The 18,237-nt window shown below is 34.8% G+C and overlaps 2 protein-coding genes across 3 annotated transcripts; one reads left to right on the top strand and one right to left on the bottom strand.

The window, feature by feature from the left end:
- The first annotated feature begins 1,033 nt into the window (after window positions 1-1,033).
- On the top strand, window positions 1,034-5,079 carry LOC127118164 (uncharacterized). Its single transcript, XM_051048318.1, has 16 exons — window positions 1,034-1,219; window positions 1,705-1,949; window positions 2,066-2,143; window positions 2,275-2,495; window positions 2,594-2,686; window positions 2,774-2,857; window positions 3,046-3,262; window positions 3,350-3,412; window positions 3,496-3,549; window positions 3,632-3,689; window positions 3,803-3,879; window positions 3,991-4,061; window positions 4,139-4,199; window positions 4,285-4,344; window positions 4,429-4,491; window positions 4,704-5,079. The coding sequence occupies exons 2-16, from the start codon at window positions 1,734-1,736 to the stop codon at window positions 4,824-4,826; spliced, it is 1,539 nt and encodes a 512-aa protein (XP_050904275.1). The 5' UTR covers window positions 1,034-1,219; window positions 1,705-1,733; the 3' UTR covers window positions 4,827-5,079.
- A 29-nt stretch (window positions 5,080-5,108) lies between these two features.
- On the bottom strand, window positions 5,109-10,182 carry LOC127118165 (cytochrome P450 90A1). Of its 2 annotated transcripts, XM_051048320.1 has the most exons (8): window positions 9,041-10,176; window positions 8,112-8,261; window positions 7,452-7,697; window positions 6,326-6,415; window positions 6,153-6,231; window positions 5,949-6,055; window positions 5,437-5,567; window positions 5,109-5,334 (listed from the first exon to the last, which is right to left on the bottom strand). In XM_051048320.1, exons 1-8 carry the CDS (start codon window positions 9,545-9,547, stop codon window positions 5,226-5,228), a joined length of 1,419 nt encoding a protein of 472 aa, XP_050904277.1. In that variant the 5' UTR covers window positions 9,548-10,176; the 3' UTR covers window positions 5,109-5,225. The 2 variants fall into 2 exon arrangements, with proteins under 2 accessions (XP_050904277.1, XP_050904278.1); XM_051048321.1 differs by lacking the exon at window positions 7,452-7,697 and having other exon boundaries at window positions 9,041-10,182.
- Between the last annotated feature and the right edge of the window lie 8,055 nt (window positions 10,183-18,237).

Genomic DNA, 18,237 nt, shown 5'->3' on the forward strand with positions numbered 1-18,237 from the left:
TGTGAGTTTCCCAAAAAAACATCCTTAGTTTAGAGTTGAACAACAAGACATGTTGTCGTAGAAATCTCTCTTTACCAACTTCTTATCATGATATTCTTGTTCTTCATTTAGTAAATAAATGCATTCTCATATTCTTGTAATTTCATTTCTTCCTGCTCGTTTAATTGTAATAATCTTTTCTTTCCAACTAATGTCATATCAGTATTTGAAAATTTTATTTTCAAAATGCTTTACACCCTAGTTCACCTGGAAGATGCCAAACTTTTCCCTATGACAGTTGATTATGTTACAATCCGAGACATGTCCTATATATTATATGATATTCCCATGATGTGTCATTCTAGTTCTTTGACCAATCTTTTCTAAATATGTTAACATTCATTTCTAGGATCTGCTTCAATTGTCCGTTGGATGCTTCAACATGTCTACTAGTTTGTCGGTGATAGAGAGTAGCTACATTGTGTTTCACATTGTATTTAGAAAGCGTATTGTTAAAAACAGTATATTTTAGAAAATGGTTTGAAATGGAATTTTAAAAAGGGTTATTTAAAAAATATTCAAAAGGCAAAAAGTGTGTGAATAGACTCAATACGTGTAGCTGATTCTCGTCTACGTGTCACTGTGTTCCTTCCATCACTCTTTTGCTTCTTTACTTTCATTTTCCCACTAACGTTTCACATTCCCCGAAACCCAAATCAAATTACCCAGCCCAAACAAGCATTGGTTTTTATGGGTTTTTATTTTGAGTTAACTCTTCTAATTTTCGGGGAAGGGGCATAATCCCAAGTTAAAGTAGGTTCATAATTTGAATTCGGTTCTCTCGATCGAACATTTGATTCTTAATTTTAAACCATAATAACAAAAATAAATCACATTTATTTTATTTTTTCTTTATACTAAATTCAACCAAATAATAATAGTTTTACATTCAACAAAATAATAATAATAATAATAATAAATAATAATAAATAGTATAAAATAAATAATAGTATAATATTTTATGTTAATAAAAATAATTTATGTACATATGGCAACAACTGCAATCACCACCGCAAGCACAATGGCCACAAGTGCAACCGGATCTGCAATTTAAATCATGGCTTTAGATATAGTATATACTTATTCAATTGAGAACTTGATATTTCAGCTCACGTGTTTGTTTCAAAATTAATATGTTGCGTTTCTGTTTCTGCCTTATAATAATTCCTTCACGCTCAAGGTAAGGTTTCAAAAATCTTGTTAGATATATATTTTTTTCTTTTGTGATTTCCTGTTTTTTATGCGCTCATCTAATATCTGGTTTCTTTTAACGTGAAATTTGTGCCTTCATGATTAATCAAGACCTTGTGATTGTGTATGTTTTCATGTTGTAACCTCTCTCGATGGAACAGTTATCTTGCCTCTTAATTCCTGAATAAATGTATAGGCCTGCATGATATACAAGATGCTGTTTTTATTACCATTAGAATCACAACTCTTCCATCTTGTATATCTTGCAGACCTTCAAGATGTTGCCTCTCTTTTTGTCAACAACCAAACCTCTAACCATAACCATCTTATGATATACAAATATCAATGTAGGTGTCTAACACGAACACAGACACAGACACGCCTTTTTTCAGAGGTGTCTCTGCTATGTAGTTAATTATTTCTGAAATATAATTCTTTTATGGTTTTTGTTTTGTTGACGATGAAATTTAACAGGACCTAACTAGTCGCATTAAGAACTTTGAATGGAGAAAAGCTCAATGGAATCTCTTGATAATGGAACTGAAACTAATACAAGAAAGCAGATCTTCTGTAACCGGCCCTTGAATATGAAGAACGTTAATGCTGTGGGATTTGACATGGATTATACCTTGGCGCAATACAAGGCTGAAACTTTCGAATCCCTTGCTTATGAACACACAGTCCGAAAGCTCGTAGATAACTTTAAATATCCTAGTGAGGTTTGTCCAGTTTGTCTTGAACTAATTCTACAGTATTAAATTTTTTTCGTGTCAGTGATGATAGAAGCGGAGTTATATTTTCTTTAGGGTTGATTTTCTCGCTTTTTTCCCTGCAGATACTGAATCTGTCTTTTAATTCAAACTACATGGTTAGAGGTTTGGTTCTTGACAAAAAGAGAGGCAACATTTTGAAGGTCAAGATCAAACAAATGTTTTATACCTGTCGATATTTACCACAGAAAAACGATATAAGAGAATTGCATGGATTTTTTCTAATATCCTTTTTTGTCTTTGTACCGGTTGTTTTACAACTTCATGTATTTAGATGGATTGCCACAAATATGTGAAAGTAGCTTATCATGGATTTGAAGAGTTGTCGAAAGAAGACAAAGTTCAGGCCTATGGAAAGTTTTTTGTGTCTAATTCTTTTGATGAGCCGGAATACGCTCTAGTAGACACACTCTTTTCGCTAGCCGAAGCCTACTTGTTTGCGCAACTGGTTGATTTTAAGGACTGCAATCCTGAGAAGATTCCACAGTCTGTTGAGTAAGTCTTGTAATTGTTTGCGCGAGTCTTCTTTTATCGAGTTTATATGCCTGAATTCTTAAGATCAACTGCATCTTGTTTATGAGTTGTCATTCCAGTTATGCCTGTCTCTACAAAGATGTTCGAAATGCTGTAGATATGTGCCACCGAGATGGAACGTTGAAGCAAAAGGTTGCAGAGAATCCCGAGAGGTATAGATGTAAAATCGCTAGTGTATGAGTTCGCGATGAAATTATCTGACTTGTCGTTTTTCTTTCTGAAATTTAAAACATTATTAGGTATATCAATGACGACAAGTCTATAGTCCCCATGCTTGAAATGCTTAAAGAGTCCGGACGAGTTACATTTTTGGTGACAAACAGGTAATGACGATTAATGTTACAGATCATTCATGCGCCTCCGCCCTACAGTTTAAGCTTTTGGAAAAGTCATTTCATGATAAGAAAATATACATTGTTCTTATAAAGAAATATATAGATACTTGTACTAAGGTTTCTTTCTCTACAAGAAATTATCTGATATTTTAAAGACTCTTCTCTATCTCTTACAGTTTATGGGACTATACATGTGTTGTCATGAATTTTATCTGTGGATCCAATGAGATGAATGACGGTTCCAAATTCGACTGGCTTCAATACTTTGATGTTGTCATCACTGGCAGCGCAAAGCCGAATTATTTTCAGGAAGATAATCATGCTAACCTGTTTGAAGTTGAGCCTGAGAGTGGAGTGCTCCTTAATACAAACAACGGCTCTCCTCTGCCTCAGGTCACATCAACACTTCAATTCGTTGTATTAATTTCTCAAGTGATATTTCTCTGAAATTCCTCTTTTTTTTTGCGCGTCTTGTTAAAGGTGGGTAGTTTCGCAGCAAGGGTATCAACCGAAGATAAGAACAGTGGTCATAAGGTTTTCCAGGTATATTAATATTTACTTGTAGCTCATCGGATTAAAATTTATACCTCTGTATTTTATCATAATACATAGTGATTCCATTTTAGGGAGGCAATGTCAGTCATCTGTATCCTCTACTCGATATAGGATCGAGTTCACAGGTATTAATTTTTCTTTTATGAAAATATATACATAAGTTGCGATGTTTACATAAACTTTTTGTGAACCTGGTAATACTTGCAGATTCTGTATGTTGGGGATCATATATATGGAGATATACTGAGCAGCAAAAAAACTCTTGGTATATTAGAATCTGCATTTGTTGATGATCTGAACTACTGAAAGACAATGCACATTTGTTGGTTCTTTTTCAAATGATCTGAACTTCGTCATGGTCAATATATTCATGAGCAGGTTGGAGAACAATGTTGGTAATCCCAGAGCTTGAGACCGAGGTTCAACTCCTCCAGAAATTGAGGGATGATCGCAAGGTGTGTTTCTCCGTTCGTATGTTCATCTCTCAATCAATACCGCCCTAAAAAGCTAAGTAGACATTTCAGGTTATAAGATTTTGTTTCTTATATAAGTAGTCTTGTTTGTAGGAACTTAGATCTCTGAGGAGCCGTTGCGCTGACATTGAGGATAAAATACATCATTTGAATCGGTCTCTCAAGTAAGTATAACTCCAGACCTTGTTAGTCATGTCTTATTTTCTGATTACATTCTTAGCAGTAGACTGCAATTTTTCAGACTGAAGAATCCAGATGATGATACCAAGCAGGAGTTAAATTCGGAAATTGATCAGTTAGAGGTTAGGTCTCTTAGGTCCATTGTCTGTTTCTTTCATTATATGCTTAGAAGTCAAATCCAAGTAGCTAATAGTTTTTTTTTATCAGGTTGAAAGAAAGACTGTGAGATTAGATCATCAAGAAGCCCTAAGAGAGTTACACCAACAGGTAGAAATTACCTATAGAGTGCACACATTGTGTTCAATTTACGTTGTACACGAGATAACAATCATGTAAAATAAACCATTGCAGTTTCACCAGCCATGGGGACAACTGATGAGGACTGGTTACCAGAACTCTCGCTTTGCTCAACAGGTAAAGATCAACAGTCGTCGGTGTTTATTTTCACGTTTTTATGGCCATTCCATTATGTCATTGTACAAACTATATCTTTTTCTCCATTTAGAAACTTCTAAAAAGTAAAAATGAATGGTTTTTTTTGTCGAAATCATAACAAATAAATAAAACTGATCTCAAGGAATGAACTGTCATTAAGTTTATGACCGTGTGTAATGTGCATGATGCAGGTTAAGAGATTCGCCTGCCTTTATACAAGCAAAGTATCTAACTTGGGCATGTTTTCTCCGGACAAATACTATAGACCTAGTGAAGATTTTATGCAACACGAATATGGCATTTTGGAAAGCTGAGCTCTTCAACTATCTATCTGGTTTATTTCCCCTCGACTCTCGATATCTGTTGTACGTAAAGTCGGTGCACGAGGGTTCGAACTCTATTACGAGGGTAAAATGTTGATGCTTATTAGATTTTTGTTTTGTTGGATATACTTCACTTGAATGCCAGTGACAGAAATGGCATTTACAGAATTTATTCGGTTTATACACTGAGACACTGGTTATTACTATTATTATTATTATTATTCCCGACTGGTTTAACGAGACATCTTATTTTATAACCATAAAAGGAAAAAATAACATGAACTGCTAAACTAGTAGATATAACTGTATTATTACTTATATTCGACATTAATTAAAACCGATTAAACTCATCTACAATCTTTCTTCTCTGTGTTGTTCTCTCCCCGCGCTTTAATTACACGATTTCGGTTCCACTCTAGGCTTCACTATGATAGGATACCTCTTCTGAGTCCTAGTGGTTGGAAAAAACACCAACTTATCTTCTTCTGCAGGAAACCAACTGAGGCATACAAATGAAATAAAACATTAGCGTACAAAAATAGAAAAGTTCCCGCATCTTAGTAAACATGAGAATAAGCAAAATGTTGTGGTTGCGTTGTACCTGTAACGAGTGACAAAGCGGTGAAGAAAGACCGAGAGCACAACTCTGGCTAGCTCGTATCCCGGGCACAGCCGCGGCCCTCCTCCAAACGGTGTATATACATTTGGAGGACTCGTTGCTTCTGGTTTTCTCTGCAATTGTCATTATTAAGTAAGAAACTTGACAACTTGACACATAGCAATCTAAGGGTATGATGATAAGGGTTCAAAAAATAAGATATACTGCCACATAATGAGTTTTTGTCTCTGCCAGTGATGTTAATATTGTTCGTATTAACTGCATTTGACCACAATCTTCCGTACTAGAAAAGAGTGAGGAATTGTGGTCACGGCCGAGATTTAAAACCTCTGTTTTTGAAGGGAGAGATAATCAATTATGAGCTATGAAGTCTCATTGAGCTATAGTTTTTAAGGATATTCGTGTAAACCGAGCATCTCTGCTCTTCGCACAACTCCAGAGACTTGATCTATCATGGTGAAACACTATCAAGATAAAATGAGAGTGCGAGCTACCTGCCATCTCCATGGATTGAAGGTGCGTGCATCCTTGAAATGATCAGGATTTAGATGTACCGCACGAAACGATGCAAAGACCTTCCAACCCTTTGGAATAGTGTAACCTACATCACAAGTAAAAAAAATTAAAATTTTAAATATATGTTTTAATTTAAATTATGTTTTGTCCATGACAATATATAATATTCGATATATTAATACCTTTGATATTGATGTCTGTCATTGCTCTCCTAAATATCCCACCAATTATGTTTGCCATCCTTAAAGTCTCATTCACAACCTATAAACAAAAAACAACATATGTTTGAGTTTTTTGTATCTAAAATGGGTTTTACTTTGGAAGTTTTGAATCAACAAAGTTTAAATGTTCTTACACATTGAGTAAATGCCATTGACTTATAATCTGTCCACTCCAATGGTTCCTCTCGACAACTCTTCTTTGCTATGATTTGATCATGTTCTTCCTGCCAAAAACAAAACACAGACCAAATCTCTTATCATAATTCTTAATGATACTCATAATCTTTGATTGCATTTGCATCGATTTAAGTCAACAAAAGGTTCTTGAAATGAGCAAATCACGAATTCTAATGGAACAGTAGAGTAGGGACCCAATACATTAATTTGCACTGCACTACAACAAAACAGAACTAGCTAGTTCTCCATAAAAAGACAGACACAAACCAAGTTGTCTTTATGAAATTACGCGTAAGTCCCTGAACAAGTTCTGTGAATTTTTTACTACTGACACCAAAATTACTAAGCTTGTAGTTAAGACAGGTCCACAAGTTTTGACTTTGTGAGGGAGCACAGTACTAAGCATGAGTTTCAAGTTTTTTAACTGTATTCACTGTACTCTAAAGTTTGAGACAGTCTTTAACTCCAAGTTTCAATATTACTGATTCAAAACTGTAAACATTACTTTAAAGTAAAAGTCTATCGGTAATTATTATAGTCAGAAATTTGAATTTGAATTCTCCAACCATTTGTCTTTAACGAAGCTCATTAATTACTTGGTATCAGGTTTAAGAGTTCAATTTAAGATTTGGTGGACCATCTTCAATCAGGTTTCCGCTATCAGACCACCCATCATTTAATTTCACGCTTCAGATGTTCAGACTTACACGTAAAGAGGGTGTTAAGACTCGTGGTTTTTTAACTTGCGAGTTAAATGAGAAAAATCAGAAATCAAGATTGGGCCAATAATATACCTAGTAGCTAGGGTTGGTAAAGTGGAGAGAAGCAGGTAATGAAAATGAGGTTACAACTTACAAAGGAAAACACACCACATGAACGATAGGGATGGACATGGACACTGGTGGGGTAATTCTAAGGATGGTCCTATATCTATATCTTCCACTACCCTAACTAAATATAGAAACAAAACAACTATAATTATAAGAGCACCACATATGTATTGACATTATTGTTTTGCACAACTAACTAGTTAAATTAGTAGTAAAACATCACCAAATCACTAGTTAAGTTTGTTTTGTGTACCTTGAGTTGGGCCAATGCTAGAGGATTTTCGGTGAGAAACTTGACGGCGAAAGTCATTATAGTAGAGGTGGTTTCGTAGCCGGCAACGAGCAATGCCAACATAAAATCGACTATTTGTTCGTCGGAAAAGTGGTCGCCGGAGGCCAACAATGCACCTAGCATGTCATTCTTTTTCTCCACCATTACACTTTCTTTTCTTCTCTGCCTCACAATCAATGTTAATGCCTCAGCCACCTTTGTTCTTGCCTATATAATAAACATAACCTTAGTCAATTACTACTTCATAAGGCATTGACAAGAGTAAAACATAATATAATTCAATTTTATGGAATATTAGTTTAACTTTTTTTAATATTTGTTTGACTTTTTCAACAAATACGAATATCATACAAATGTCGTACACCAACGCATATCAGACACCTCGATACATTTATTTTTAAAAATAAATAACTTGCATATGTATCCGATCAAACTCACCCCGACTTTGACCAAATGGCCCTTTCGAGGTAAAACCTAATTCTTTTATTTCCACACCTAATTAAGTGGGGCCCAATTCAAAGAAAAATAATTGAATATAGACAAATTTACCAAATTTTTTGTAGATCTATGAGGTAATATATCAATAATGGAAAGAAAAAAAAAGAAGTTGCACGTGTGTACCTTGATTGCTCTGCTATAGGTACCAGAGAGTATTGGTAAGGGAAGTGTGAAAAATCCTTCAATGACAAGAACATATTCTTTCCTAAGACTCTCACTCCATTCACCTGGATCAAAACTCATAAGCTGCTTCACTGTCAACTCAAACGTTATCTGCAAATTAATCAAAAAAATATATATTTTATCTTAAATCACTTGTTAGCATAACTTAATTTAATTAATAATATTAATGTATAACTATAGGGAATGATTATATTCTATCTAGGCATTAATAAATTAGCTAATGTGGGGCCTCATATTTATACATAGAATTAGTCACACACATGGAATCTGAGTCATTAACGTCACATGCTAACATAATAAGATCAAAAATTAACTAATCAACATTACCAGTACTAATCAATCCAAAATTAGATAAAATGTATAAAAAAAATTGGATGAACTTTTAACCAAATAAATAAAGCAAACAAAATTCAAATAAATTTGTGAGCTGCAGAAAATTGGTACATCACCTCTTCCACCAATTTTGTGCTATATATAATATGATGATGGTCAGTGAAAATATTTCTATATAGAGAAAACATTTTATGTTTTTTTTATACTTTAAATTCATAAAAAATTCATGTTATATTTATTAGTTTTATTTTATTGTCACATGCATAAATATAAAATAAATATAAAATAAATATAAAATAAAAATAAAATAAAAGATGTATTTTAATTTTTAAACCATGAGGATCTAGCTTAAGAAATTAATATTTGTGAGTATTGTTATAGAACATGTATCTATATTTTTATACAAATATTTTTAAAATAATAATCAAACTCAAAATCTCTGATTAAATTGAAAGAGAATAAAATCTTCTAATTAAGATTTTAACATGTTTTATAAAACATGGTTATGAAGTTTAAGAGATGGATAGGTTGCTAACCTTCTTGGCTTCCTCCATGAGTAAAACCCGGTCGGACCAAGAATCCAAGTTGAGCCGAATAAGCCGATCAATATCAAGAAGAAGATGATCTTTAATAATGGAAGAGTTAGCGAAACTCATAGTGAGTGAATGCATTCTCTTATGAAGAGCACCTTTCATGAGAAGCAGAGAGTGTTTTCCCAAAAGGTTCGATATTGAACCGGGGTAACTACATTCAAAAAGCTTCCCTTCGTTCATCAAAATAAACCGGTTCGTTTCCGGGTCAGCTGAAAACACTGTCGGTTCGCCGAATACATGGGTCGTGAAGATTGGACCGTACCGGTTCATTCGCTTGTCGATGAAAGGCTCTGGGTTGTCGGTTTTGTAAGCTGATATCAGCTGTATAGTCTCTCCGATAAAGGGTAGTCCTAGACTTCCCGGCGGGAGCTTGTATCTTCGCCGGTAAGTGCTCCGGTGGATTAAAAAAATGACGGTGAGGATTATAACAAAGAAGAGTATAATTGCCATGGAAACGATGAGCAGAGAAAGTTGCAGTAACTTGTGTTTTGTATGTTAATGTTATTTTTATATATATATATATATATATATATATATATATATATAAAGTTAGAGAGAGAGAGAGAGAGAGATGGTTTCAAAGAAGGGGAATTAATGGAGGGGGAGAAGTGAAAAGAGCACACGGGGGGAGAATCTAAAAGAGAAGAAGGATTTAGCAGAAAAAGTTAATGTTGGATATTTTCGTATATATATCTGACACCAATTTTAGCTTTATTTTTTTTAAATTACTGTAATGTCTATGAAAATATATATATAAATTAATGTCTATAAAGTATTAGTGACACTTAATGTTTGAGTCCATTTTATAAATATGCGATATAAGTAATCAGATTTTGTAATGTGTTGTCATCATCAATTCATGTTAATGAGTCTTGGCTTGATCTCGACCGAAAGTGAGTGCACAAGATGAATTCTAATGGTATGTTCTTGTACCTAGCTACACAATTATTTTTTCAAAATGAGGTAGGCCAACTAAGGTAGGTTGAAAATCTCATTGAGTTGATTTTCATTAGGAAAAAAAAGTTTGATGAAATTAAGTGTAATGACGTGTAAGAAAGTTGGCATGTAATGAGATTAGAAAACGAGAGTTTGCCCAAGGCACCTTATGAGTTACTCACAATCTCACAAAATTTTAAAAATATTTTTTAAATTTGAATTCTAAAATACGAATGCAGTTAGTTACAACAAAACATTTCTATAACAGCTTAAAGATAGAGTTAAAAAATTCTGAACTTTGAAATGTTAGAATTTGTTAATAATCTTATAATTTTTATCGATATAGAAATCAAAACTCTAAACTCGTGTTTATTAGTCGATAACTCATCAACTTGTATCTCTTAAATTCATATCAGAATTTAATTAGAGAATAAAAATGGAAGCGTACCTTAGCTTGCCATTGAGAATCACTGAAGGTTTCCGACAATTTGATATTTCGATTTGTATAGTTCTTCTATGACTCTTTGATTCTCCTCTGATAGGGATGAAAAGAGAATTTCTTATAAGTTGTTTTGTGTTATCTACATATGGGATCATAACCCTTATAAATAACTTTAGGGTTATTTCTTAGTTTTCAATATTTTAATTTGGCATTTCATGATACTTATGCTTTTAGCCACAAATTTATTATTAAGTAGACTACTACAACTTTCGGTAATTACATAATAGCCCTAACACATATAATATTACAACTGTGATCCAACAATTCTAACAATCTCTCACTGGTCACATATGTAATCATACAAATATGTTAGACTTTATGAGCTCAAAATTCGCCATTATATTCCTTAAGCATATCCAAATTATCGTGTTCATTAGTCATGTCAATATACATAATCAATGTGATTTTTGTTATATCGATCATAATTAAACCCATCAATGATCACCCATAGTGACACAACTAAATGACATAGATCCATCATGAAATATACAACATGAAAATCACATGAAGTTGGTCTATATATGTCAACTTTCAACTAGTCCTACTTTACTTTAGTGAGATCCTTCAATAGCTTTATTGTACAAAATATAAACTACTGAACATCAAACTTTATTAATTAGAAAATATCCAAAATCATAGTATGCATACATAATACTAAACACAACACATAAAATTCATAATCGACTAACTCTCACTAAACCAAAGACTTCTCTAACGATAAAACACTCATGCGAGTAGTGTGCTCATGAAAGACCTTGGATGGAAGACCTTTTGTAAGAGGATCTGCTATCATTGAGTTTGTCCTCAAGTGTTCTATGAAAATTTGTACACTTTGTACCCTTTTCTTAACAACTACGAACTTGATGTCAATATGTTTTGACTTGGTCGAGCTCCTATTATTGTTGGAATACAGGATGACTGATTTGTTGTCACGATATAACTTAAGTGGTCTTTCAATTTCTTCCATAATTTGTAGCCAATTGACAAGATTCCTCAATTAAATCCCATGGTTGGATGCCTCATAACATGCTATAAACTTTGTTGCCATGGTGGATGAAGTCTTAAGAGTTTGCTTAGCATTGCGCCAAGAAATGGAACCACCAGCCAAGATGTTGATATAGCCCGAAGTGGATCTTTTACTGTCTTGGTATCTAGTAAAATCTGAGTCAGAGTATCCAATGATCTCTAACTGGTCTTGCCTCATATATGTGAGCATCTAGTTGTTGTACCCCAAAATTTGGCCCTCGCTTTTTCATCTTCCCATCCAACCACTTGACTTAAGGATCATTTGCATACACTCACAGCTCATCCACATGCATCATGCATACACTAGTGGATCACCATGAACTTAGGGACCTTGGCCTGTGAAGTTAGGGCTTGGGTAAAGATCAATTTTCAAAAGCATGGTATGACCATCCATTGAAGCATATGAGAAGTCAAAATCCTAATTTCTTGATGGTGGAGGTATGGATTCAACAAAAGGCTATCTAAGCAACCTCCAGAGTTATTAAAACCCTAATTCCTGTTAATTTGGTGATGAACCATAATGAAGGCTCATACATTGAAGGATTTGTTTATGGAGTATCTAGTTGGATTCAAAAAGATTTGCTTAAGGGGTAGGCCCCCATGGAAACCTTAACCAAGGAGGGAGCGACCTTGGTGAACTTGATGGCTTGACTTTTCATCTAGTGATGTCCATAACCCTAATGTCATCCTTTCTTAACTCATTAGCATCAAGGTACATGGTCCAATCTTGGTATGGTTTCATTTGGGCTTTGGTCCCATTGTCTTGTGGTTTTGTCCATTGATTGTGGTGCATTCATGATCTTGGTACAAGGTCATTCCTATTGGTCCTTTGGTTGGTGTTTCATTCAAAACCTTAGCTCCATGTTGTCAAGTCCTAGATTTATTCATAAGCCATGTAATATGATTATTCCATGTTACAAATCAATGTCCATGTTCATTTCAATCCAAATTCAAGCATATACATGTACAAAAACCAATTTGAAAACCATTTACAATCCATTATAATCCATTGCATGAATCATTACATGAAAAATTACAAATTTTTGGCAACTTTGACCAAATGTTGACTTTGGTCAATAGTTGACTTTTGGGTCAACTTTGACCAAAGTCAACTCAATCCTTTTTGGCCACCTAAGATCTAATATAATCCACTTTGCCTTGATTCATCATCTAAAAGTCATGTTTGGTTTGCTTTTGCTTTGTTTCTTCATTTACAAGTAACTTGGTCCATATTTAAAATCATGTCCACCATGCCATGACTTGGGCATTTCGCATTGTCAACCACAACTTTACCTTGCTAAACTGGTCCTGCATTCACCAATAACCAAACACCCTAATCACATGATCAAACATTGAACATACATGACTAATTTGACCAAACAATGCACATGGATTTTGGCTTTGAACTCACCATGACACACCTTACATTAGCATCCTGCCATCATGATCCTGCAACAGCCAGAACCAAACTCCCTGCAAAACCAAAGTCAAAACCAGCAAGAAACATCATCAATGCACAAGCCATGAAGTGTTGCTGACATACCATGAAACTAAAGCCATAAGTTTGTTGCCAATGTCCAAGCCAGAATCTGCTGTGAGCATGAGCAAGCAAGACCTAATGCAAACTTGCAACCAACACTGCCTAGCTGAAAAATCATCCTACAATGCAAAGACACAACCAACAATTATCCAAAAGCTCGCCACAAGCTAAACAAGGCAGTTCTGCACCATAAATCATGCCAAACCATAAGTAGAACTAGCCATGCACAACATTATACATGATGTGAACCAAGACCATTGCATGAATCAGCAACAAACAGTTTACCTGCAAGAAGACCAACCAAGCAACCTTTGAAACCTACCATCCTCATCAACACTCAGTCAACATCATTACTCTTCCATAGCAGCAATGCACACTTAACCTTGCAAGTATCCTACACCAACTTGCATCAGCCTGCACAACAGAGTTGCAAGAACTGGTCTGCAAGCACACTCAACCATTTTTATTCCCATTGCAGCAAAAACATACAACCCTGCTATGCCATGCTACAAAACCTGCAATCATCAATCAAACAACACTCCAAACTTCTTGTAACAGTTGCATCATAATATGGTTTTGCAGCAACACAATAAGCATCACCAAAGTTCCAAAACCTTGAAATAATTTCCTAGTGCAACATTCTACAACAATTCCAAGCCTCCACAGGCATGTCAAAACCAAGTCAGCAATGCATTAAGGCATACAGTAAATCACCCAAGGTTAAGATTTGGAAATTAATTGAGTTCTAATGCCAGAACTTGCTTACCTACACCACCACAAACCTGTATTAAACTCAATCCAGGCTTGTAGGATCCTTGCATTATACAAGCCAGGCCAGGACCAGTCTGCATAATGAATCCAAGTTGTAGCATTGGAAGGTTGACATCACATGCCAGTTTAGTCAGAAGGACATAGCAATATCTAACACCAATTGATTCACCTGCCAATTCATCCAAACTTGATGATCCTGCATCAACATACATAAACCTGCCAAACAGAGCAAATCATCCAGTGCAACCTTCAGTGAAACATGAGCTAGTGCCTACAATAATTACAATTATATCAACTTCCAATCAACTAACCTAACATTGCCAACACCAACAGCCAACCATGTAAACCCTGCAATGACATAACCATAATACCTACACAACAGCTTAACACCAAGGCATTGCAACAAAACCAAGTTAACTAAACTCATTTACAAAATTCAATTCATTAACCATGTTGGAATTAAAAGGAATGGACCTGTTCAGCAGATCACCATTCAGGATAAGCCAAATTCACTTAAGTCACAACCTGCCACAACCAATCATTAATCACTTAACACTCACCAAGTAACTAACTAATTGCATCAACTAACTGCCAACTCAGTGAGTTAACAGATTGAACTCACTGAGTTCATCTTAACCAACTCCAAACCAACTCCTAACTAATTCCAGACCTGAATCCAAACCTATTTTAATCCAAGCCTAAACACTATAAACCACGTCTCCTTCATCATTTTCAGGCCTTGGAAATTATCACATTCAACCCTCTGCAATCATCTTCAAATCTCTCTCACCTTCATCGCACACACTATTCAGAAGCAATTGAAGCTCACCATTAGAACTTCAATCCCGCTTGTGATGAACTTGCACTAGCTCTCTCACTCTCAAATCCGGAAGAAGAAGAAGAAGAAGGAGGAGGATTTGAAAGCCACGAGAAGGAAATTTGGAATCACTTACCTGGAAGTTCGTCGCCGACATCGTCTTCTCCGGTAAGGCATTTTGAAATCTTCTTTCCTTCTTTCCTTCTTTCGTTACCAACATGTAGGTTGTGGTGAGAGGGTTCAAAGCCCTCATCCTCGGGGCTTTAAACCATTGAGATTGAGATTTAATTGGGAATTTTCATGTTAGGGTTCTTGGCTTGCTTAGCTCTGATTAGAGCGTTAGGTGGCTAATTTCTGGAATTAGAGGGGAGAGCTGATAGAGCGTGAGGAGTGGATCTTAACGGTAGCTCCAATTGACGTTTTGGTGGACACCGCCAACGGGAGCTGTAACACCCCTTTTCTCTACCCAAAATACTTAACATTTAATCAGAGTGAATAAGCACGCATGTAAACAAAAGGGCGTCACATCGACGTTTTCAAAAACCAACAGCTTTCAAAACCCAAACATCATTCATCATCAATATACAATACACCTGGTCATTTAAAATAACACCTTTCAAATATCATGAATATACAAGTATATGCATTCGCAACGGAAAATAATGAATACTCATGTATTTCATAAAATGATTCATGTCCCATACCATGATCATCTCTCAATAATCTCCTCAAGATAAACTAAAACCATATCCAGACTACTTGGCACCATGACCTCTCAAACAGCAATTGCAAACGAACATGTTCACAAATAATAACATAATACATATCCAAATAAGATATGAGTTCAATACTACCAATCTACCCCGTGTTACATGACCAGAGCATTGACTCACTACCTAGTCTCTAAAACCAAAACACGGAAACTCTCCGGCTAATCTCGAGTGAGCTACCGTCCACTTACTTCAGCAATACTACTCTTGAATATTTGCACGATGCCCATGTAAAGGCAACATTCAAACAGAAGGGTGAGAATTCAAATCATTATGAAGAAGTATAATAAGGCACAATGATTAAATCAACAATTAACGGAATTCATCACACCTTGTATAACCATGTCAATAATATTGACCAACATTTATTTCACATGTTTCAAACATCCATCAAAACTCAAGGAGTACAATATTAAAATCCAATACTATATTCCCAAATATACACGTAACTACAATTATCACATAATCACATATTTTGCCAAGTTATGTATCCAAACATCACCAAATTCAATTACCATATCTCATACACACCTCACAATCACATCAATGCATACATTCAATTATCACATAACTCTAATGTGACTCAATGCAAGACATGTGACTCTATGCATGTGGTACCGCAATGTGAACCCAACGTTTCACCGCTTTCTGATTCAATATCTAGAATCCAAGCCACGCTTCCGATCCGGACAAGATCAAAGCCACTACGTCTATTTCCAATTAAGGATCAACGTGTGCTACGCCTATTTCCATTCAAGGATCAACGTCTATTACCATGTGAACCCCCAGTTTCACCGCTTTCACCATAAAGCCGACCATGCCATGAATGAATGTACAAATACCAACATTATATGCAATTAAGATCATCTCTACCATCTTAACATTCCACATATCACCAGAATTCCACTATATGAATTATCCACCAATGGTACATATAAACATTCATAACAATATATCATTCACAAATATAGGCTAATTATCAAATACGCACACTTATATTTCATTTCAAAATGAATACAACTTTTAAAGTCTCAATTTGTCATTTTTCAACAGTGTTAACCGGTTAACGCTTTTAGATAACCGGTTAACGCGAAACGGAATGCAATTCCTGGAAGATTTTTAAGTAAGTAACCGGTTAACGCTTTTGGTTAATCGGTTAACACAAAACATAATGGAATTTCTGAGTAAATTTTTAACAAGTAACTGGTTAACGCTTTTGGTTAACCGGTTAACACAAAACAGAATGCAGAATTTACTGCGTTTTTCATCGTTGGAGGCCTTTCGGACCCCCGATTTCGATTCCGAAAAAAGCCAAACGCTCAGAAAATTATAACTCATACAATACTCTAAGTATATAAAGTTAACTTACAGTTTTAACACAATTAAATCACCACAAATCAAGAATACTCATCAAAACCTAACGATTCCAAAAACCATGAAATTTAGGGATTTCAACGTAAACATACTTCTACCCATTGACCCAATCATACTAACCCATAATAATAAGGATTCTCCCCATTACCTCTTCAATTTTCTGGAAACCTTAGCTTCTCTCTTGTCCTTACTTTTCCTCTTTTCTTTCTCTGTTGCCGTCAATGATCAAATGAATCCTACTTCTCACTCTCCTCACCTCTTACTATTCTAGTATTATATTTGGGCTTAAAGAATCATACCTCTAATTTAATTATTAGGCCCAATAAGACCTAGTATTATAATATCTCTATTTAATTCAAATAAATTAAACCAACACAGTATACACACCACGTTAATTAATATAATCAATTATTATACTACCTAACAACCAATTAATTAATTAACACTCCAAATAAATAAAATAAAATATAATAATAATAATAATAATATAAGAAATAAATCCTAAAATTGGGTTGTTACAGGAGCGACGTCCGGTGCGGTGGCTCATGGAGGCATTCGGTGAGTTTTTTAAGAGGGAAGGTATTACTCAGTTCAAATATTTGGATTCATCCCCTATTGGGCCTGAATGGGCCAAAGCTACTGGAACACCCCACATTTCCTAATTGCACCCCCTGGAAGACTCATTCCGTGTGGGATTGGTGATTGAGCCCACACGCGAATTACCAACACACCATTGCTTCTGAATGGGCCACCAGAATTAGGCCCATATGCTTGAATTTTGGTTGACACCCCTGCTGGCCCAAATCTCTTTTTTTGGGATTTTTTCATCATTTTGTTTGTTTTGTTTTTTATTATCTTTTAATTAGGAAATTAGGATTAAAACACAATTTAGGGTTTAATTGAATTTTAGCCTTAATAAAATCTTAGAATGATTTAGAATTAGATTAAATTATGATTAATTAGGTTTTAATTGTCCTTGAGAACTTAGTAAACTTCTGAATAGTTGGATTAAAATCATGTTTTAGGACTTAATCAAATTTAGACTATTATTAGACATTAATTAGAATTTTAGTTGGTGCTAAATAATGATTTTTTCAATTCGACCATTTTACCCTTTTAGGATTTATTTTGGTTTTTTGACCATGAGTACACTCCTTTAGGAATAAAATTAATATAGAATTTTAATCCAAAAGTTTGATTAACATTAACATGCCCCCCTAGGATTTTAATATAGATTTTTAATCAACCATAACATGTACCCTTAGGATAGTTTGATTAACTATAACCATTAGATTAGGTTCTAACATAAAATTCCAAATCATTTCAAGCCCTCCGATTCAAATTGATCAAAAGTAATTTTGATCAATTAAAACCTTTGAACTTGTATAATCCCACAGTCTAAAT

This window comes from Lathyrus oleraceus, chromosome 2 (genome assembly GCF_024323335.1).
Source record: "Lathyrus oleraceus cultivar Zhongwan6 chromosome 2, CAAS_Psat_ZW6_1.0, whole genome shotgun sequence".
NCBI lineage: Eukaryota > Viridiplantae > Streptophyta > Magnoliopsida > Fabales > Fabaceae > Lathyrus > Lathyrus oleraceus.

Excerpts from the sequence above, each read along its gene's own strand:
- LOC127118165 (XM_051048320.1), bottom strand. The coding sequence starts at position 9,547 with ATGGCAATTATACTCTTCTTTGTTATAATCCTCACCGTCATTTTTTTA. Across the intron at positions 8,262-9,040 it reads TCATGGAGGAAGCCAAGAAG|ATAACGTTTGAGTTGACAGT; the intron begins GTTAGCAACCTA and ends ATTAATTTGCAG. Across the intron at positions 6,232-6,325 it reads CAATGGCATTTACTCAATGT|GTTGTGAATGAGACTTTAAG; the intron begins GTAAGAACATTT and ends TTTTGTTTATAG.
- LOC127118164 (XM_051048318.1), top strand. The coding sequence starts at position 1,734 with ATGGAGAAAAGCTCAATGGAATCTCTTGATAATGGAACTGAAACTAAT. Across the intron at positions 3,690-3,802 it reads GAGCAGCAAAAAAACTCTTG|GTTGGAGAACAATGTTGGTA; the intron begins GTATATTAGAAT and ends ATTCATGAGCAG. Across the intron at positions 4,492-4,703 it reads ACTCTCGCTTTGCTCAACAG|GTTAAGAGATTCGCCTGCCT; the intron begins GTAAAGATCAAC and ends TGCATGATGCAG.